Source organism: Nyctibius grandis, chromosome 6 (assembly GCF_013368605.1).
Source record: "Nyctibius grandis isolate bNycGra1 chromosome 6, bNycGra1.pri, whole genome shotgun sequence".
Taxonomy (NCBI): Eukaryota; Metazoa; Chordata; class Aves; order Nyctibiiformes; family Nyctibiidae; genus Nyctibius; species Nyctibius grandis.
In genome coordinates, this window is record NC_090663.1 from 12,413,346 (window position 1) to 12,436,765 (window position 23,420).

Genomic DNA, 23,420 nt, shown 5'->3' on the forward strand with positions numbered 1-23,420 from the left:
GTGTCCTATCTCTCCTTGTGATATGTCAGGACATCGGACACAGAGGACCACCTGATTCTTTCATACGGGATCCCCCACTATTGGCTGATCCTAGGATAAAAGGGATTTCTAAACAGCCTGAGTTTGGGACTACAGTCCCATGGAGCTCCACGGAGCATTAATTGAGGTACAAGTAGATCTATGGTGGTGTTCTACCGTAAAGTTACTCTAGCATAACTAGGTATTGCTGCTAAAAACTGTATCAGTCCCCTGCTCCAGTCCGTCCTGTGGCTGTACAGGCACATGTACCAGCCCAGAGAAGAGGCAGGAATGAGAGGCTGGATTTGAAAAGGGTACGTGTGGCTTCTCGTTTTGGTGGCACCGCTGAGTTATGCTCCATGAAAGTCTTTGTGGTACTAAGCCTGCCTCAGTTTCCCATCTGTAAACCAGAGAGGGTGCTACTTTGTAACCCAAAAGGGTGGTAGAAAAAAGAAATAGTTAATAGGTCTAGAGTGCCTTGAGTATGTAATTGCTTTCTAAAAGTTATGTGATGATAGTTGCTTTCCTGCTTCTCTCACTTGAAAAATTGCAAACACTTTTTTTAGCATCCATGCCTTCATCATAATTCATTTCTTTAATTGGCCATTAGTCAGTTTTCATCAGTTTACCATCTGGAATGAAGAGAAAGTGTAAGCTGATTTTGCCTTTCTTTGTATATCTATCTCTTAAGAAAAATTGGTGGCAAAAAAGTGTAATCATGGGAAAACGGATTAAAGCAGCATAGAAGAGAAAAAAACCTCTTTACCACAAGTGCATGTTTGCATCTTTCCTATAAACAAACTATTTAATTGAGATAAACCTTTTTGTTTTTCTTCAAGGAATACTGTTAAGGTTCATGGACTCCGAATGACCCATCTCTCTCTTGTTTTTCTTCTCATGCTCCTTCCTATCCACAGGACAGCCTGGCCTTTTTAAAGCACCTTTCTGCCATTCTCTAATGCTCCAAAACAAAGGCTGATTTAAATAGTTTCAATTTCTCCACTGCCCTTTTCTGCCTTTTGCCAGTTGTCTGGCGTCTTGCTGCTAGGAGGTGAAGGAGGTCATCTTGCGTTATTTTGTTGCTAATGTGTATATATGACATGAGCCTCTGCAAATAGGGGGTCAGAACTGGAAAAGTCTAGGACATGATGGAGCTTTTTATCCTTTTTTGTATTTCTTTTAGTTTTGGCAGCTTATTTGTTTTAACCATGGTGCTCAAACTATAGCTTATGAAAAAAATGGTTGCAAACTTTCTTCTTAGAAGTTTCTTCACTGCATTTTCAAACTGCTTTGAACAGGAGAGAAGAGGGTTTTTGGGTTTTTTTAGATATATACATTTCTGTAGAATTCCTCTAAAAACTATCGAAGTAGATTTGAGTGCATGCTTTCTTATTGTAAATAATTTCTAACTCAAATGATGAAAAATACACGTAGGGTAAAATCATTTTTACTAGGAGGCTTTTAAAAATACTCAACTTGATAATGTTCCTATAAGCAGTTTCTAGCATCTCTTACATGAGAAAGAAGAGAACAGATTTCTGTCTCAGAGTTTTCCCCTGAAGCCTATGAAACATACCTTCTCTAAAACAGGTATGTTGCAATTTATATATAGAGAATACCTCTTTGAGACTTTCTCTGGGTTAAAGGCCACAGAATTCAGATTTGTACGAGTATGCTAACATCAAGGACTTTATGGCAGTATATACTTGATTCTTCTCACATTTCTGCTTTTCTTCATGCAGTGCAAATCAGATGAAAATAGGAAACTGTTAGGAATAAATGATCAAGATGGTAAAATGCAATTTTAATTGTTTCCTTAATGTCCGTGAATGGCAAACAGCCACTAGAAATTGAGCTAGGAGATGTAGTTTATACAAGCAAGGCCAGCCCTGAGTTTTCCATACGTTTGCTTGTGAAAGACCTTTTTATGTTCTTTGAAAGAGATTTACACTTTATTGATTTACTTTTTAGCTCTGATGAAAGTGTATGGGGGAAGAAGAAGAAAGGAAAGTAAGGGAGCACAGACTAGGAGGAGGAAGATTCAGTCCAATTTGTTTCAGGGTCTACAATTGCAAATGAAGCATTTTGGTCTCTCCTGATGAAGGAAGGATCCTGTCAGATTAGAGGCCACTGTCGCCCCATTTGAGTTGCAAAAAGGGTTGCATGCATAGTCTAATAATTATCTGTAATGCTAAGGAAGACAGATGTGGCATTAGCTTCTGATTCAAGCAACAATCGTATTAATTTTCAAGTGAGCAGCAGCAGAAGCAGATGGTGAGATGAGGCGAGGATGCAAATGTGTGCCATTGATAGCTGTTACCTTTGTGTAATGGCAGTGGCTGATGCTGGGCCAAGCCGGCGGGGTCCGATCGCTTCCCGGCTGCACCAGCTGGTCCTTCCCCAGCCTGGCGGCGGAGGGATGCTGCATAGGGCTCATCTGCGCACGGCTGCAGCCGTGACACGGATTGTTTGTGCTATGATGCAATGGGATAGCTTTTATATAAAGTCAGCACATTTTTGATAATACTGAGGCCATCAGATGCAGCAGTCTGTGGTTTCCTAGTTAGGTTATGAGTCTGTGAAAAACAAAGCACATAAACCCAGGAAAATATGCAAAGTTGCTGTTTTTTTTTTTTCTTGGGGGAGGGTGCTGGTTTTTGCCTTTGAGATCTCAGTGGGAGGACACTTGGCAGTACATCTTCTTTGTTACTCAGGAATACAGGAAGAACTGGGAAGCACCTTTTGGCAAATACTGTTAAACAAGCCATCCAGGACCTTATCCAGCGATCCAAGGCATGAGATCGATGGCACACCCAGCCCTTGGTGAAGCTCACGTTGACCTGAATACTCCCTCAGCTGTGACAGAAGTCTGATGAAGAGAAATGGAGTTGCAGTGATCCCGCTAGTCATAAAATGTGGCTTCCCTGCCCAAGTGATATTGCTGAAGTATGCTCAGAGGTAGCTGTGTAATTTGAATAGAGGGCTTTGTTCTGGATCCAGTGGTCCATTTTTATCTGTATGGTATACATCAGCTGACACAAGTGGGCAATCATGGGGAGAATATGCTGAGGATATGTGTAAAGTGGTTTTTTTTATCTCTGCCATGGCCAGATATGAAGTTTTGAGATGCCATAACAGTGAGAAACTGGTGTAGCTGGTGCAGCTCAGTGCTGCATCCTCCCACCGCTGCCAGGACGAACAGACATCCAACTGTTTGTCTACTTTGCTCCTGTTTCACAGGAATGACATTACTGCCTTTTGGATGTTAACTAAAACATGGTTTGTTTTTTTTTTTTTTTTTCTGTGAACTCATCCTGTTGTGGTTAGCAAAACAGATCAGAAGGATTGGGACCTTTTTTTTTTCCATGGGAAAATGTTTGCAAGGTCTGGCCTAAAGGTAGATAAAAAAAACAGCTGCATGACGAGACACGGCACAACTGTTAGGCAAGGCGGAATGTGAGGATTATTGTTGAAGGGACTGCTGAAAGAAAGAGGGATTTCATGGGAGAGAGGGAGGTTGCTTGGCAGGGAGAAGGGAGGCTGTTCCAAACATATGGGGCAGCGTCACCAGATGGAGAAAACCTGGATAATGTGCAGAAAACAGAAAGCGGCCAAGGGGAGTGAAAACCATGGAGGTAAATTTTCCCTAAGGTCTTGTAGGTAAGTGTCTAGCACAGTCTGTATTCCAAAGAGGTGCAAGGCTGATGGGATAGAAGAATAAAGGTGACTGGAGCAGCCTGAGCGAAAGGTGTTGACAGCAGTTTATTAGTGTTTGTTAAACATATATGTTTACTTGTTTCATGATAAATTCAAAGCACGTCTATAATTAAAATGAAGTCTTCGTAAAATACAGGTATTAGCTGTATATCCTAGGTTGCAATGAACTAGTTGAGCACCACTGCAACCATGAGAACTACACCAGATAAGGACCCACATTTTTTAATCATTTTTTTTTTCCAATTTGTTGTGAGGGGAATTTGCTTCTTTATTTATTTTATTCTATATCCTTAAAATATATATATAGATTAATGTTTATTTTGTTTGATGAGTGTAATTCAATTTTAAGTCCAAGTTTTGTATTCAGACAGATCATACATTAAAAAAAACCCCACAAAATAGTAGTTAAATAAATTTGTCAGAATCTGCACTTTTTTCAGGCAAAGGTTCAGGTTCCTGCTAGAATTTTGTACTCTAAAGAAACATCCCAGCAAACAACTAAGAGTTCTGTAGTCCACTTCAGTGTCCAGCCTTGCACTTCCTCTTTCTTCAGATCCAGCTCATCGTAAGTCTTCAGAAGAACTCTTGGCAGCATGAGAAAGATGGAGTTTTCTTTAAAAGCTTGTGCAGCATCCAATAGTTAACGTTTCAGGGATCTGACTGTGCAGTCTGAAGGCTACCAAGAAGAAATGACTTCACTAATTTCACTGATTCTGTCCATCTTACAACACATATAGTCAGTAGTTAAAACGATGTATCACTTACTGATTTTAAAAGGAGGAGTTCATGGTTTGTATTTCATGCCATGAAATGCTCAAGTCTTTTGAAATTTAATGGTCTGATACCTTGTTTTCTTCCTGATCAATGCTGGAGACAAAAACAACCATGTATCAGTACTTTGGTTATTGAAAATACTTGGCTTTACGGTTAGTGTATTTCATATAGTTCACTGGGTGGCTGTTGGTGACATATTGACAACTTCTTTCATCAGATTTGTGGGGTCTAAATCCATTCATGAAAATTTTTCCAGAGTGTTTGTGGTCCTTCCTGTACAGCATGCTCAGTCTCAGGTGCCATCGCGATAATATTGCCCATGTTTTGCCAGGGCAATGAGCTTTACATGCATACAGCTGCATTTCTATAAAACTCTCATAGGCACCTTCAGCATTGTGCTACAATATTTAAATGAAGAAGTTGCTGCGTATTTTTAAAGGCAACAGTATGAGATTTTGTGACAAAATAGCATTTTGAATTCCAGCACAGTCCTTAGCTCAAATGGCAAAATTTCTGTTGACTTACTGAACCAGCTTATCACTAGTATATTCTTTCTCACCTGTTTTCTAACAAATATGTAAAAATGCACTTTTTTGACTTCTAATTCTCCTGGCTTAAGTAAATATAACTTAGTTTCTGGGACCTAAATTTTCATGGATTTCTAAAAGGCACTTGCTAACTTTATCTGCTTTTAGAGAGAAAGTGTAACCTTCACTTATAAACACATTTATGGAGACAAAAAAGGGGCCTTGCTCTGTGGTGCTCCATTAGCAAGTGTGAATTCTACTCTTGGCCGATCCCTTACCCCTAGTTAGTGTGTTTGCTGGGACCCTCCTTTGGAGCAATCTCTGTCCAAACCCAGAGGCACCTGGGCCAAATCCAGGCTCCCAGCACCCACTGTGCCAGTCGGCACAGTGGGGTTACATAAGGAACCTTTGGTCAGTCTTATTTTCCATGCTGTAGAGGTGTGCTGAGTGAAGGAACTGAAAGGAATACTTTGCCTTTGGGTGTCTGAGCTTGGCTTTTTTTTTTTTTTTTGGTCAGAAACTATAAAATTAAAAGTTCATTCAATTTTCCTCTCTACGTAGTATTCATGAAGGAGAACCAGAAAGAGGAGAAATCAGAGAGACATTTCAGAGAATTAACTTGAGGGCTACAAGGGACAAAGGGAATTGAAATTCCTCGTTTTAGAATTACAACTTCCCTACTTTATCACAGCTAGCAGAATCCACTGTTGAAATGCATATGTTGCTGTTTTCAATAGGGAATGTATTTCATGGTTACATTTACAGATCATGTGTGTCAAAGACAGGTCCAAGTGAATGGTACACCAAAGAAGTTCAGCAAAGTGATGTAAGTTGTGCGTGTGCATGCTGGAGAAAAAGATTTGAAGGCGTAGCTTAGGAGGAGAGCTGTTCCATGTCACCCATTAATGGATTTGCTTAGCGTGTAGACACTGCCACCAGCCCTACCCGTGTGTCACCAAACAGTAGGTCCTCACTTTCATTGTCTGCCTGACACCTCAAACCCTGCTTTCTATCTTCCACTGCAGAACGGTATCAGATCTGGTACTAAAAAAATTCTTCCCTGGTACCACACAATTCCAGTGCAAGGGGCTACATACCTAATACGATATTATTGTTGTTGTTATTATTACTATTTATTATTGTTATTATTAACAGTATTACATTATATGTGCTGCTTTGTGAACGCTTCATTTACTATTATCATCTTGACTATGTCTTGTGAGCTGCGTTCAACATGTTGATTTTCTTTTCTCCATAAACCCACAAATGTCCTGGGGCAACTTGTCTAAGACATTGTTCCTTTTTGAGCATCTGACTGTGAAAAGCTGATAAGATTATGGTTTAGATGGGTGCTTGTGAGGGAGGTCCAGTGTTATGCAAGAAGATGCTTACTCGAGGATATTCTCCCTTAAGGTCCTATACATATGCAACTGCTTCTCCCTGTAGTCTCTAAAAGTCTATGTTGGACATGCAGCAAAGCTCACTTTCTGGCCTGGAAAATCTGTCTAAGGGTACTGGCTAATTAGCTGGGAAGTTTTATGGCAATATTTGTCACGATGGTGGGATTTTATGAAATTTCGATTGCGTTTATGTCCTTACTCAGAACAGAGGTCTAGGAATGAGTCAACTTGCGTAGTATGAGAAGGTGTTGGTTTTAGGGCACGTGTTCATGTATCCTGCAGATTTTTGAAAAGAATTGCAAAGAATTGCAAAGAATTGCAGCAAAGAAATAATACTCTCATTTTTCTGGCAGTCTTAACACTGCTTTAGAGCACCAGATCCTCTTGTGTCTTCAGTTGTGTGGTGAGCCAAGCATTTTAGACTTGACTTTACAGGAGGCTGACAGTAACAGGTATTCCTCATTCCCTACGCATGGAAATCAAGGTCCTGTGAGGCTGCCCAGGGAAGTGGTTGAGTCACCATCCGTGGAGGTGTTTAAAAGACATGTAGATGCGGTGCTTAGGGACATGTTTTAGTGGTGGACTTGGCAGTATTAGGTTAACAGTTGGACTTGATGATCTTAAAGGTCTTTTAAACCAAACTGATTCTGTGTTTCTATGATTCTAAGTGCAGAGCAGTCCTAATCAGCTGAAGTCCAGGAGAACTGTGCTTGCACGAGTAAAGTTCTGTGTGGTTTCAAGCACTTTGAAAAACTGATTATTTCAAACAGGATCCAGAATCAGGAGCTCCTTCCATCTCTACTATTTCTTTATCTTAGTTCCTTATCTAAGGAACTAATTGCACTGCCTGTGCAATTGTGCTTTGTAGGAAACTTAATTTATGAATCACTTGGACAATCTAAGGGTGAATGCCGTCAAAAAGCTCATAAGAAAACTAATATTTCTGCATTCCATGCAACACCTAAAAGAGTGTGAAGTCCCTAAGGCCCAGATCCACTCTTGGATAAGGAACAGAGCGCACAAGATATTAAATAACTGCTGTAGATACATCCATGATGTTCACAGTGTTCAAGCATTTTTTCACTATGAAGGATTTGTTGAAACCTTGTGGAGCATTCTTTACAGAATTAAAAAAAAATTTCCATTTTTATGTTAGTTGTTCTTCACCTATGGGGCTTGAGTTTCAAAGCTACCTTAAGCTCAAATATTTTTTTCTGTTGACTGTGATCTACCTCTCACATAATGAAATTCTCTGAAATAAGAATAAGGGGTGACAGGAAAGGAGACAGGTGTTTCTTGGGGCACTGGTGTGAGGTGGGGAATGATGTATTTTCCACTTGCAGAGAGACTTAAGCTCTCACCATTCTACTCTCTATCAGTGTAAATTATGTTTCTTTGGTCTTATTTTCTTAAGATAAATCTGTATCAATGTGTATGTCTATTTAAAGACATTTTCAAAAGCCTGACGGGAAAAGCAGAATATGCTTCGCTCTTTGGGAAGAGCATCAGACAATAAGGAATGTATGGTAGAAGTTATTCATTGCATAATGGACCCAGCAGTGAGAACAGTGGTATAAAAAAGTGTTGTAGGATACAAAAAAAAAAAAGTATTTTTCTCCATCTCCACATAAAAAATATGGGGACTTCTGGGTCTGTTCTTATGAAACACAATATTATCTCATTTCTGGCTTTAAATTAGTTGCAAACTGGAAGCCTATAACACCAGATTCACAGAGTGCGAACTGTTCTTAGACAATACTGCAGGTATGACTGATGTGATCAGCCTTAGGACTTTTTGACAATTTTTAAGTTTGGTATTTTACATGTATTATATATAAAAATTGTATCACTGAATACAAAAAAATACCAAATGCAACTGTACAGTTCCTACCGTTGCCATATTTGTATTTCTTTGTCATTGTTTTACTACTCTGTTTTTCTATTCCATTAAGTTCGTTAACTTACTGTCTCACATTTCTGCTGGAAATGTAATTATTCACAACTTTGAAAGAAATCCTAACGTAAAAACAGAGCTCTGTGCAGCTGAGGACCAGGGTGAAGAACTCACAAGATGTATTGCAATGCTTTGCTTTTGCTTCAATGTGTCTCAGCCTGAACTGAGCCCCATCTCCTCCTGGGACCTGGAGTCTGGGGCAGCCTTGCACCTCCTACCACGGATTTGCTCTCTGCTTTTTGCATCATAAGGGAACTGCTTTTCTTTTGTGGAATCAGAGCCCGTTTATTAATTCTGTAGTGGCTGCTTATCTTTTGTGGTTTGAAGTAATGGAGGAGTTGAGCTAACGCAGGAGCCAGCGAGCAAGACCTGGAATGTCTTGTTCTGACAAGATGATGTCAACTGATACATTTGGAGATGGTTAAATGGAAGACATTTCCATTTTCTGCCCTAGTAGGGTAATGTGAGGCTGAAAAGAAAACTCAACCTGAATGCCCACAGTGAGCACAGAGACGGGAAGGTGAGACTCTCGCCCAGGCTGCTGGGCATGCAGTTGGAGTGAAATCCGTGTTCTTTTGCTTTACAAGGTATGTTACATATATTTTGGAAAAAAAAAGAAATCTCATGGAAAATATACTTCTAGAGAAAGCCTTCAGTCCACTGTAAGTTTCTGTAGCTAGTTATCAGCTTTTTTCTTTTTTGGCTAACATATTATAAGTTCAATGTAGATAATTTATACTTCAATAAAAATAAATGCCTGTAATACTAATTTTTTCTTTTTTCTTTTTCTCTTCTTTCTTTGTTCTTTCTTTCCTTTCTTCTTTCTTCTTTCATCTTTCTTCTTCTTTCTTTCTTTTTTAGTTCTTTTTTTTCTATGAGTTCACTAAGTGAACTTGCTTAAAAGGAGGCATTCCTCTCCAAAGTCTGTGGTGGTGCTTAAACACTGGTCTGGACTTCAAAAAATAAACTCTTTGTCCATCTAACTTATGCTAATGGATTACACTCCTGCATTGCTGTCACTCATTGCATGACTGCAGCTGATTGAGTAGGGTTTTTGGCAGCTTGTTTCTTGTCCAAACATTCCTTAATGCTTTCCCACCTCTTGTTTTATCACCCAAGTATTACAACAGCAGCATTTGGAGCTCTGATAGCTTTTTCGGAAAGCTGGTTTTGTAAAAGCCAATTCCTTGAAAACTGAAGTAGAAGGAAGGAAGAAAAAGAGGAATACATGTGGGTTGTAGCTGAAATGATCCCTTGACACTCATTGAGGTTGATCATAAATATGCATGAGACAGGAGGAGTTTTTAGTAGCTGTGTTTTGCCTCTCTTGCTCCAAGCTGTCTGGAAAGGGAGTTTGTGAGAGTCTGGGGAGCTCCAAATTTTAAACAAAAGATGATTGTTATGAGTTTGTAGAGAGGCTCAAATATCATTATTTTTATGTTAAAACACTCTCATGACAATCGTTGTATGTGTTTTACTTGCTCCATGCTAATTCTTCATCTTTAGGGCTTCACCTGTGATTTGGGGTTCACCCCTTTTTCATACACTTTTACCATTCCTTCCTGTAATACCAGGAACCCCCAAGATAATTATCTCTACTTTCTGGAGCAGGTTTATAGCATACTTAACAGGTAGAGTTCATCACACTTCATACACCACCATTAATAGAGCAGCAAAGAAGGGCCAGTGCAACCATGAGAAAACTCTTCTAGTGAAAAGTCTTCTCTTTTCACTCTGTGCTCTTCAAACAGCATGCCTTTTCACTTCTTGGTGGATAGGATTTGGATGGAGTTTTCAAATATATCATCTAGTTTTTGGTAGCATATTGAAGAAAGTAAAAATTTTTCCTAGTGCTAAATATACTATTGCTGCCTGCTTCCAGATTTTGTGTATTTCTGTGCAAAATTCTTTTCCTAGATGTAATGATAACGTAGTCATAAAAGGAACTTTTTCATTAATTACTGGATTTTTGTAACTGCATTATAGGGTTGAGTGGAAGCAAATCAAAGTGATTTTGTGTATTACTTCATAATTTAAAGATTTTTGTCTCCTGGTGGCTCTACATTCTTCATAGTGTCTCTGATATTTGTATCTTTATAAAATACAGATGTGGTTTCCCCAGTGGTATTTGTTATGAGCTTTTAAATAAAATATTCAAATGATGACATCCAAAACTAAGGATGATGACACTATTTCAATAAAAATGGGTATAAACATGCAGTTTATGCTCTGGTTTTGATCGAAAACTAGATCATATGTCTGGTTTCTCCACTGTTGCTTGTGTACCCAAATGCCAATGAGGCTTTTCTGGCAGGGTGGGAGAGTCTATATGTTTTGTATAGACTATATCCAATTTACATGTTGGATCTTAGTAGGCTTTAATCAGATTTTGAAACAGAGTAATTTTTAATTGTTCAGCCAGCCAGCCATCACCAGCTTTTACTTTTTTTCTGAAGAAAGTCCCAAAGTATCGTACTGCTAACAGAATGTGGAGGCTTAGATTTTTAAGAGGTGAGAACACAGATGTATTGAAATTGGCCCATGTGGTGTATGAGTTAGAGAACATCTTTTTTATGTCAGACAAAACTGCAGCATGAGCGTTTTTTGGAGAATAAATACTCTTATAGGATTAGGTATGTATTTCATTGAATATAGCCTTGCAATGAACAACCATGAATGCAAGGTTAAGGCTGAGATATCCACTTTGGTAACGTCTTAGTGGTTACCAAATATAGTGCACTCGTGTGTGTGTACGTGAGTGTGCGCACATGCGTGTGCACGCTTGTATTGGGTTGTAGTTGGATTCAAGCACATCTGTTCTCAATACCTGACTTTCACATATAGCTTGAAGATTGGCAACAATATTATCCGTAAATCCAAGCAAATTTGGTTTAGGAAGTTAAATGGGATCCCTCCCCATGAAAGCAGGGCTCAAAATGCTGACATAGATTTTTGGCTTTCCTGGAAGATGTGCTTTAGGTAAATACAAGTCTCTCCACTAACAGAGGAGTAGCTAGATGGAAGTTTCTGGCCTATATTGTACAGAAAGCCACATTAGGTGATTTCTTCTAGTGGATCTCATTGACATGGTCTGTTCTGGTCTTTAACATCTGTAAATGACAAACCAAACAGAGAACGGAAGATTTAAGCCCAGAGAAATTTGATTCAGCAGTGTGCAAGGAACTGATCAAGAGGATCTTCTAAAAATCTGAAGCTCAATTTTAATTCGTATTTCTATGATGGATTTGTAGACTGACATATTTTTATACATGCATTTATAATAGACATGGAAGCATGGAAGTGCATTTACTTTGTGTGGGGTTTGTATTGTATGGACAAGACAATAATTAATAAAAATACTTCTTGTCATCCTTCCTAGATTTGTCTGTCTTTTTTCTTTAACAGTTTTTCAGTAGATATTAGTTAACTGGAAGACACTTTCAGGTCATTTGTGGTATGGCAAGGTTAAGAGATACTGCAGTTGCTGTGAGTGCCCAAAAAATAATCTGACCATTCTTTTAATGAGCTCATCCATGTCTTTTCTCCTAGTTGGGAGATCATGTGTGCAATACAGCACTGCTGCAATGAATCTTTTTAATCAATTTGAAGTGAAAACTTTATCACAGAATCACAGAATCACAGAATCACAGAATGTTAGGGATTGGAAGGGACCTCGAAAGATCATCTAGTCCAATCCCCCTGCCGGGGCAGGATTGCCTAGACCATATCACACAGGAACGCGTCCAGGCGGGTTTTGAATGTCTCCAGAGAAGGAGACTCCACAAGCTCTCTGGGCAGCCTGTTCCAGTGTTCGGTTACCCTCACCGTAAAGAAGTTTTTCCTCATATTTAAGTGGAACCTCCTGTGTTCCAGCTTGCACCCATTGCCCCTTGTCCTGTCAAGGGATGTCACTGAGAAGAGCCTGGCTCCATCCTCTTGACACTTGCCCTTTACATATTTATAAACATTAATGAGGTCACCCCTCAGTCTCCTCTTCTCTAAGCTAAAGAGACCCAGCTCCCTCAGCCTCTCCGCATAAGGGAGATGTTCCACTCCCTTAATCATCTTCGTGGCTCTGCGCTGGACTCTCTCTAGCAGTTCCCTGTCCTTCTTGAACTGAGGGGCCCAGAACTGGACACAATACTCCAGAGGCGGCCTCACCAGGGCAGAGTAGAGGGGGAGGAGAACCTCTCTCGACCTGCTGACCACACCCCTTCTAATACAGCCCAGGATGCCATTGGCCTTCTTGGCCACAAGGGCACACTGCTGGCTCATGGTCATCCTGTTGTCCACTAGGACCCCCAGGTCCCTTTCCCCTATGCTGGTCTCCAACAGCTCTGCCCCCAACTTGTACTGGTACATGGGGTTGTTCTTGCCCAGATGCAGGACTCTACACTTGCCCTTGTTATATTTCATTAAATTTCTCCCCGCCCAACTCTCCAGCCTGTCCAGGTCTCTCTGAATGGCTGCGCAGCCTTCCGGTGTGTCAGCCACTCTTCCCTGTTTTGTGCAATCAGCGAACTTGCTGACAGCGCACTCTAATCCCTCATCCAAGTCATTAATGAATATATTGAATAGAACTGGTCCCAGAACCGATCCTTGCGGAACTCCGCTAGACACAGACCTCCAACTGGACTCTGTCCCACTGACCACTACTCTCTGGCTTCTTTCCTTCAGCCAGTTCACAATCCACCTCACTACCCGATCATCCAGACCACACTTCCCCAGTTTAGCTGCGAGGATGCTGTGGGAGACCGTGTCAAACGCTTTACTATTCTTACTTTTATATTCTTTAAAAAACAGTTATAGGCTAGTACCCATAAATGTAGATTTGGGATAATTGCATCATCATGCTCTTTCAGTCCCAGTTGCTTTTAGTACTGGTTTGGAACAAAAACTACAGTGTGATGTAATTGCCTTCCTCTGATTATTTTTACCTTGGTGTATTCCGTTGCTGGCTTGTGTGTATAGTTTTTATGTGCTGTCATTTGAAAAACTTTAAAACTCTTGAGAGCCAGTCCTGGAAACCCTTCTGGATGTATCATTGTTTTTTATTTGTGCATGGCAATTGCAGCAGCCCATTAGGGGCCTATAATTCCTATTGAGCATAGACTGGACTTCTCATCATTTAATATGGAATGTGATTTTGCTCCTCGATCGAGCTAAAATCTGCTTACTGTTGTGATTACCATCCCTGGGCTCCACCCTGCCTTTCACCACCTGCCACTTACAAGTAATTCCTTTGGCAATGAGAATAAAGCCAAAACTGTCAAATAAATGGGCCCCTTTTTGAGAGCCTTCTGATTATTATTCTTATTTTGTGGTGATGTCAGATTTCCAAGGGTAATCTCTCACTGAAGGAGTATGTTTTTCTTTGGGACTTGTATCACCCTCTCATTTTTAGTCTCCATTTCAGAAGTAATGATTGCTTACTGAAAATATGCATTATGTGGATTTTCTATTATTCAGTTCCATTACTTTTTGTGAGCACATCATTGCATTTCTAGGAAGGAGAAAAGAAGATTCTTTAATCCAGAAAATAAACCAAGGACTGACAACAGGCAAACTTGCTTTTTCCCTAGTACATATGAGTTTATTTGTTGAGTGTTTCTTACTAGCTGGAAATAGTGTTTCCCTTCTTTCTTTTTGGATGTTTGGCATCATTGCATATATATAAAGTAAAATTCAGGACTTACCTCCTTCACACTTTGGTGTTTGTGATGCTGTTAACTCCCACAAAAGAAAATGCAACCCCAGCTTAATCCTGGTGGAAAAATAAGAGAAGCAATGTCTATGTATTTGTGCCTGGCATTACAACAGCTGCTAACAATTTTATTCTGTTGTCATACTAACATTTTAAACTAGCTTTTATGACTGCTTGCTTGAACTGAGTGTCATATACCTGTAAGCTTACAAAGACAGGAAGAACAAGTCTTCTCACGCTCTGTATTCCTTTATGATACACTGTTAGATATTTGAACCACAGTGCTGGACATCAGGCCAAATATAACTGCAGTTACGGTTCCTGTGTTACTAAGGCAGTGGTTTCAAGATTTTTTAAGCGTTGTCTGACTGGTATGAGCTTCATCTTGTCATCCTCTGTCGATCCTAATCAAGGTTTTTTTTTTTTTAAAATTGTCTGCTGGGTGCAGTTAAACTGCTTCCAGTAACTTTGGTGGCTTGGTCATTGTACGTCATTGGGCTGTGGTCACCAGTGACTGCAATGCAGATTTCCTCCAAAGACATGGAGGAGAAGGAGAAGGCCACACGTTTATGTGGTGAGGCCTCAGGAGAGCTTTGGGCTGATGCCGGCTCCCAGGAGTCTCTCCAGAAGTGGTTTCCCATCTCCTCTTCTCTTGCTTCCCTGTCTCTTTGCCTCGTAACTCCTTCTTGGTCTGTTTTCATTTCTCATTTTACAATCTATCTGTTGATATTAGATTGTAAGCTCCTGAATACAAGGTTCTTACCATTTTTAGTAACTGAAAACAGTTATGCACACTGTCCACATCTATGGTATCTGCTGCTTTCATCCTTTTTTCTCTCTTCCTTCCCAGAGGTGAAGGTTCTCGGCAAAGAAATGCGGTTTCTGTGGCACAGGGTATTCATTGATAAAGAGGAGAAGGGAGAGCTCCCTTTCAGCTTATTTACAGTCCCTTGCCTTAAAGAATTCAGAAAACATGCCATTGCAAAGAAATTTTAGTGCAGTAATATATGCAATTACTGACAGTAATTTATATGGCTGTAGAACTACTTGAAAAATATACATTTCTTGTACTGTATACTGTCAATGACTGCCTAGATTGTATGGTAATGAGTGATAGCTTTTGAAATGCATGTATTATTATAAATAAGTAAATATTAAAAGATTCATTTTCATTAATTTCATTCATTTCATACAGAAAGCTGTATGCATGTATGTTGTTGTTCCGTAATGTGAACAACACTGAAAGTAATATCATGGTTGTGGAATACTTTTTGGATTTCTGATGGACTTCTAGACAGCTTCTTGCCAGAGTAGCCAGAGCTTACTGGCAGGTCCAGTCTGCAAATAAATGGGAAAATCTGCATTCACTGGAGACAAGAAGGGGCCAACAGCCCCTTGTAGGACCCCAGCTGACATCTGCAGGTTTCCCTGCATGGTGCCGTGTTCAAGTGTCAGATAAACCAAATGCAACTAGATCAAGGCTTGTTTAAACATCCAGACGTGTTCTCAGAAATGGAGAAAAGGATTCCAGGTTCACGTGGGTAAGCAACCATATCAGAAGAGGTTTTAGGAAAAGGGAAGAACTGGTAAGGGAGTAAGCAGCAAAGAATGTACTTTTTAGAGGTCTGAAGAGGCTTAGCAACAGTCGCCCTGCTAGACCTTGAAAAGACTATAAAAACAAATATGAATAAGTAGAGAAAAATTTATGTAGAGGCATTTTGGAGTGAGGATAGCACCAAGATTAATCTTAAGTGTGTCCCGGAAATGAAATGGATGTTTCTCCTCATCTTTTAATGAGGATAATGTCATCAGATACGGAAAGTATGGAAATGTGAGCTATTTTATCCAAGATGAAACTTAAACTAAAAATAGCAAGTCCACTTAAGCGAAGGGACCAGGGAATCTCAGAGTTGTGAGAGAACCGAAATATGAAAATGAGGTTCAGTACCATGGGCTTTTCATAAACCTGCTGAATAGGTATCATATGATTAGGCTGTAACAAATGTGTTTATATGTATGGTCTGAGCTACTGCAGTTATTAAGACAATGCAAGACTTTAGAAGTAAGTTGAAAGGAAAAAAGTAGAGATGTACTTATAAAGTTCATTGATTAAAAAATTGAGAAACATTGGGAATACAGAGAAGGAGTGTAATATTTTGTAGAAAGAATTGGAAAGCCTTGAGATCTGGAATAGTAGAAATAGGATGAAATATAAAGTACATCATCAGGAATCTGGGGAGTAATAAGAAATTACATGATGGGTTGGGAGTTGTCTTTGGAAGTTATAAGAAACACGAATTGCTGTATAAAAGGAATACCTGCTCTTTTTTCCTCACAGCAAAGAGAAGAAATAAGATGAGGGAAAGAGAGACTTTCCCTAAAGATCTATGAAAATATCAATTTGCCTAGAAGCTTTATCAAACTATAATTTTGTTCTGCCATTAGAAATTGTATATTAAAGAGAGAGGAACCAGAGCGGCACTGCTAGAAAAGCAAATGGCCACCACTCCTGTGCCTGTTTTTGTCTAGTACTGGCTTGATGATGTGGTATGTGAGAAGAACTGTCTTTTCTGCATCCATTTTGAGGTAACTGCTGCAAGTGCCAGTAGTCCTCACTAATGGACTAGTCTGTTGGTTTTACTAATGAATACAGTCTGTTTCCAGCAGGGAGAACCATACAATTTTAAGAAATGCTAGAAAATAACTAGGAATGTGAACAAATGAGAATTAATTCTGTCTTTTTTTTCTAATGGGACTTTTTTAGAAAAAGTAATTATCTTTTTTTTTTTTTTGTCTTTCAGCCATGGAAGAGTTAATAGTTGAGCTTCGCCTGTTTCTTGAACTTCTGGACCATGAATATCTAACTTCCACTGTCAGGGAGAAGAAGGCAGTAATAACTAACATTCTCCTGAGAATACAGTCATCAAAAGGTCAGTGTCAGGGTGGGTTTTCTCACTTGCAGAATGCACAGAATAAGTTTGTGCTCAGTGAAATAGCTTTAAGGGCTAAAGACATACTCTAAATTTAAGCAAGACAGAAAGACAAGGTGTAACCAAAGTGTAACTTTCCTGAATGCTTTCCTTCATGTTCAGCAATAAACTACAGCAAGCGACATGCTGAAAGTATCTTCGGTGCACGTGGGTGAAGCCAGCCACAAAATTACGTGCTAGATAGATAGAATGTTTTCACTTCTCCTGATGTAGCAGTTACTTCATTTTATTTGTGGCAGCAATGCTATTTATGAGTTTTGATGGAAAAGTAATACTGTGTCAGGAAGGGCTAGCCACAGCACTGTTTTATAGATGCGTGAGTGCTGCATGTATCTCTGTCAAATGACCCAAATCCATCAAAAGGCTTGATATTGAGTTGGTGTGTGGCTGATGCACGAGTGCCAAGCCAGAGCTAGGAGGTGGCTGTCGGCATGTTTCGTTTGCATTTAGAGCAATATTCACTTTCCCCTTTTCTTCCTATCTAAAACCATTTTGATTGCACAATCACTTTTGTCTCCATCAAGATCATGGAACTGAATGCGATATAAATGATTCACTGTGTACAGCAACCTTTCCACAGAGCTTATACAAAGAATATTCCTCACTATTTTTTCTAACATTACTCTCATATTTCCTTACAGCACCTTTCTGTATGAAGCGGCATCTAGGCTATAAGACCTCTGTCTCTCTTACATTTGACAGAAATACTGTTAGTGTAAACCCTCAGTGTTTAAATTTTTTAAAAATACCAGAGTGTGTTGAAGAAAAATGCCACATTGTGAGCAGTTGCATTTCTCATGATTTGTTTTTTCTCCAGTGCTAAAAAAACATGGTCTTGTTTGATGCAGTGTTTCCTCCCTTCATTAAAGAAATCATTTTTGCCACAGGATTCAAGTTCAAGGATATCAGCTTGAAAATAATGATTGTCCTCCTTTCCATTTTGACATTCTTAAAGACCCATCACTATTTTTACTTTATGACTGAGAAGGAGGCAGGTACCAATTTCACTATTGTGGAAGGAGGCTTCATGCCCCAAAAGCTGATCAAAATACACCGAAATCCCCAAAACCAAAATCTGTAGGTGAAAACCAGCAATTTGATATGTTTAGAAGCAGCTGTATTTTACAGAAGTTCAAAATAACCTCAGTAATGGTGATCTGACACTGCATGTTCTTCTTGTAATCTTTTCAACTACATTTATTAAGAAAAACATTTGACTTCCTCAAGAAGTCGGACAACATTCTGTTGCCAGCTCTGCAAACACAGGGAAGGGTTGTCATATCCTTTCCTTCTGGATTATGGATGGTGTTTCAGGACACAAAAGCTACAGCTCTACTAGTAAATTAAACAGTACTGGGTATGTTTCTAGACAGAATCACAGAATCACAGAATGTTAGGGATTGGAAGAGACCTCGAAAGATCATCTAGTCCAATCCCCCTGCCGGAGCAGGATTACCTAGACCATATCACACAGGAACGCGTCCAGGTGGGTTTTGAATGTCTCCAGAGAAGGAGACTCCACAACCTCTCTGGGCAGCCTGTTCCAGTGTTCGGTTACCCTCACCGTAAAGAAGTTTTTCCTCATATTTATGCGGAACCTCCTGTGTTCCAGCTTGCACCCATTGCCCCTTGTCCTGTCAAGGGATGTCACTGAGAAGAGCCTGTCTCCATCCTCTTGACACTTGCCCTTTACATATTTATAAACATTAATGAGGTCACCCCTCAGTCTCCTCTTCTCCAGGCTAAAGAGACCCAGCTCCCTCAGCCTCTCCGCATAAGCGAGATGTTCCACCCCCTTAATCATCTTCGTGGCTCTGTGCTGGACTCTCTCTAGCAGTTCCCTGTCCTTCTTGAACTGAGGGGCCCGGAGCTGGACACAATATTCCAGATGCGGCCTCACCAGGGCAGAGTAGAGGGGGAGGAGAACCTCTCTTGACCTGCTAACCACACCCCTTCTAATACACCCCAGGATGCCATTGGCCTTCTTGGCCACAAGGGCACACTGCTGGCTCATGGTCATCCTGTTGTCCACTAGGACCCCCAGGTCCCTTTCCCCTATGCTGGTCTCCAACAGCTCTGTCCCCAACTTGTACTGGTACATGGGGTTGTTCTTGCCCAGATGCAGGACTCTACACTTGCCCTTGTTATATTTCATTAAGTTTCTCCCCACCCAACTCTCCAGCCTGTCTATGTCTCTCTGAATGGCTGCGCAGCCTTCCGGTGTGTCAGCCACTCCTCCCAGTTTTGTGTCATCAGCGAACTTGCTGACAGTGCACTCTATTCCCTCATCCAAGTCATTAATGAATATATTGAATAGTACTGGTCCCAGTACCGACCCTTGAGGGACTCCGCTAGACACAGACCCTGGAACTCGATTATTTATGCTGTTAAAAATTACGGAGTGATCCTTGGCATGGGTTTGGCCTGAGCTGACTCATCTCCTCCATCAGTTCCTTGGCATGATTTGGGAGTTAGCACAGGCAAAAATCTGTTCCCAATGGACAGTTCAAAATCATCACCCTCCACCCTGGTTTTGAGGGATGAGAGATGTTAACCATGTGGTTATGGATTTCTCTGTACCAGAGCACCTTCCCAGGCATGTTTAATTCATGACTATAGATGTGGCCAAGGATAAAAAGACCCAAGCATTTTACCTTTCAATACCTACTATTTAGGTTTTAAAGCCTATTACACAGGATCTATAGCAAGATCCATTACATCCTGTTACAGGATCCATCCATTAACAAGATCCATACGAGATCCATATATTAAGTGGTGGAGTGCAGTTCAGGGCAGTTGTTACTGGAACATTATACCCACTTCTAGTGCCTACATTCAAGGAAATAAAATTTAGACATTTCAGAGAAAAATCTTAAAAGTGATTAAAGGATCCAGAAATATGCCTTCAAATTATCCAAAATGAGGTATCATAATTAAACTTGATGTAGGAAAGGAATGACTGAGAATGAGCTCTTAGACCTACACAACAAAAAGCAGTGTGCAATGGCAGAATGTTTGTTCCAGAGTGGAAACAAAGCACATGTTTTGAGCATTGAAGCAATGAACTAATGGAAGAACTTTGTAAGGCCTGCATGCCATTGCTGGCATTTTATCAAGATAGACTATTTTGTTAAAAGATATGCTCTAGTTCAAACAAGAATTAATTCAAGGAAATCCCATAGTTCAGTTAAGCAAGAGGTCATAGGACTGTGCTTTATATGTCTATAAACTCTACTTTACGGCACTTTACGGCACTGCACTTTAAATAGTGTTTAAGCCAGCATGGCCTCTAAAAAAAGCATCCTGTTTCTCTCCCCAGGCTATTCATTCTTGCTCATCATGTATTGCGTCTTCCTTTCTGCTAGCACAAGCATTACTTGCCTTTTTTTTTGTTGTTGTTTTAGTCCTAACCAGCATCACTTCCCTGGTCTGGTTCAACCTGAGGCCACACACATGCTTACGCTGGCACAAAGGAGAGGTTGGTGCAGGGACAGGAACAAGGCAGGGAAGGAGAGGAGCTGCCTCCTGGGGGGCTCTGCTGTCCTGTGCTGGCTTCAAGTGTGTGTGAAACTACCCGGGGAGTCATGTACTTTACTGGAGCTGACCCTGCTGCTTTTTTTGTCAGTTATAACATTCAGTACTCCCATCCCTTTGAAACTATTCATCTCTTCATTAAAATTAAAAGCAATAAAAAAAAATGCATAAACCCACAGTACTCTGTAACTAAGCTGAACTGTCATTTGGAGTCTGTTTTTCAAAATGTTTTACTCCACCCCCATAACTCCATGAGAGATCTTGGGTCGCTGGCACAGTTTAAGAGGCCTGAGGACTATGCTGAGCTGAAACTCTTTATATGCATTTGCAAAAATCAACTGTGTGAATCCAACAGGATATTTCAATTGCTGGAGCAAACCATTTAAGGTCAACAGGGAATGGTAATGAAGGATCTGTGCAACTGGGAACTGGCTGGGTTCTTTATAACATCTGGAAATGGACAATTATGTTTTTCTTTGTAAAGGTGTGGAAATTATTATAATAGGCTGGTTGGCTTTTAGTAAAACACTTCAAACTCAGTAAGTTCTTACCTGGGGAATTCTTTAGAAATCTTTTGCCTTGTTTTGTTACATCTCCCAAATGCACACTGTTTTCTTCATTTAATATCTATCAAGCAGAGAGAACTGGGCCAGGCAGATGTTTTCTTCAGGTTGTAGCTGCCTGGTCTCAACCTGCCCTGCATCCAAACCAGTGGTTACTCTGAATACCTGGCAAAACTATAAACTTTATTTTTCTTCCTGAGCTTTGGCATGCCCAATGGGTTGTAGGTCTGAACAAAACACTTGGCATTTCTTTCTGAAACTCAGCCTTTCTTCTAGAAAACAAAGACACAAACAGTTTATTTTGGAGTAAGAACTGTTGGTGAATTTAGTCATTTAATATGACTGTCAACATTGGCTGTTTTCCTTAAAGGGACCTTATGCTGTAAACCTATAATGCTGACTTTGCAGTGTAAATTGGTAGAAGAAAATAAATGTTAGAGCAGGTTCTTGCTTAAACACACGTAGTTTAAAACTGGGGAAAAACTAGTTTTACAGAGTCGACAGAATTCACTTGGAATACTTTTTTTTATTTTTCAGTGAAAAGGCTTTAATGTTTGACTTTTGGTTGTTATGGAAAGCATGGGAAACTTGGATATGGATAACAGTCATAATATGGATTCATCCTACATAAAGAGGAACAACTGAAAGTTATACTGAAAAATAAAAACCTGGAATGTTTCCCAAGACTAATCCCCCTCTTGATTTGTAGGAAGAAAGAAGAATCTGTGGCCCTTAGAGCCAGTTTATTTTATCAGTGTTGTTTTTCAATCCATGACTTCACAGCCAGTGGGACTGGGTTATTATGACAAGAAACATTTCATCATTGATTACATTTTTGAGAATTACATGATCTTAACCAAAAGACATCCATTTGACTATGTAAATATGTATTTTAAAAACTAAACTAAACACTAGGAGCTAAATTCAGTTTGGGGTAAGCAAGGTACAATCCATCGACTGAATTTTTGCAAGAACATTGAGGAGATGTACCCTAATTTCCCTTTTGATATTTAGAAAAATAAACGATACCATGTTCCTATGAAATGAGTTTAGCTGGGATTTAAATTATTGTGCCAAAAACTCGGAACGAGTAGGTCAGTCCTCTTTTTCCCTGAGGGGGAGATGCAGTAGTGATACAAAGGACCCTCAAAGCAGATTTTACATTCAACTCCTTTTCCCTTTTCAAATTCACCTGGAAAACGATGGAATTATTTTTTAAAAAAAGAGAGGAAGAAGGAAATGGTGGGAAAACATGCTCAGTATGCAGTTCTGTCAGTGTTGAGCTGGTGAGGGCAATGTGCCCCCCAGCAGCAGTGTGCTCCAGGTTGGGGTGTTGTAGCATCCTGCATCTCCTGGGACTTGTGCAGACTCACACCACGGCTCCATGATCAGAGGCAGTGGGGACAGCAGGGACCCCAGGGAACATGGATGCTGTGGGCTTGGCTGAATAGCTGTCACCACTGCTGCAGGGGAGGGAAAGAGGCAGGGTCTCTTCTTCTGCCCTCTTCCCCACTCTTCTGGCGTGAAAGGTGGTTTTGGACTTGTTTCTGCATGATGGCCTTGCCCATCCAAAATGTGCCATGGAAACAACTGTTGCTCATTTCTGCTGGTAGAAGGCAGCCAGCCACATACGGTCAACAAGCTGACTGTGTTTTATTCACTGTGTGGGTCCATTGCGATGTTCACAAGTGTGGGATCTTCCCCGCATAAATTGTTTTATCTGCATGGTAGATGCCTGGCAACGTGTTTGAATTTTAGCTGTTTAAGTCTTTCAGTTCCAGATGGATAGGCAGTTCAGAATGATTTCCTGTAAATTTTTTCTATGTCTGGTATTTGTTGATCCAAACAGCATATATGTCATTATCATATAGAGTAAGTATGTGTTTGTTCTGCTTGATTAAATTCCTGAATTCCCGGCATTCTTCCAGTCCTGCCTTGGTTACCGCACTTGGGAGGTAGGTTGTGAGGAGCACTGCATGCCAGATTTCAGTGTGTGACAGTCAGACGTAGTGTCCACGTATGGAAAAAATGTCCCATTTGCATCCACCAAAGTGTTAAGTGATGTCTGTTGCTCTTCCACAGGTTTTGAAATAAAAGAACATGTACCGAAGCAAGAAGTTGCCAACAATTTGCCGGCGCCTCCTCAAATGCCTCTGCCAGAAATACCTCAGCAGTGGCTGGTGAGTGTTAATTTAAATATATAAATATATATAAGAGAGAATATATTTGTGATAAGCAC

The 23,420-nt window shown here is 40.2% G+C and overlaps 1 protein-coding gene across 2 annotated transcripts in view; it reads left to right on the forward strand.

Moving 5' to 3' along the window:
• Positions 1-23,420, forward strand: part of AFAP1 (actin filament associated protein 1) — a 118,046-nt gene that overhangs the window by 36,631 nt on the left and 57,995 nt on the right. For both annotated transcript variants that reach the window (XM_068403408.1, XM_068403410.1), the window contains exons 2-3: positions 16,896-17,024; positions 23,264-23,361. In XM_068403408.1, the coding sequence (XP_068259509.1) occupies positions 16,898-17,024; positions 23,264-23,361 (225 nt within the window). In that variant the 5' untranslated portion in view covers positions 16,896-16,897. The remainder of the gene's footprint in view (positions 1-16,895; positions 17,025-23,263; positions 23,362-23,420) is intronic.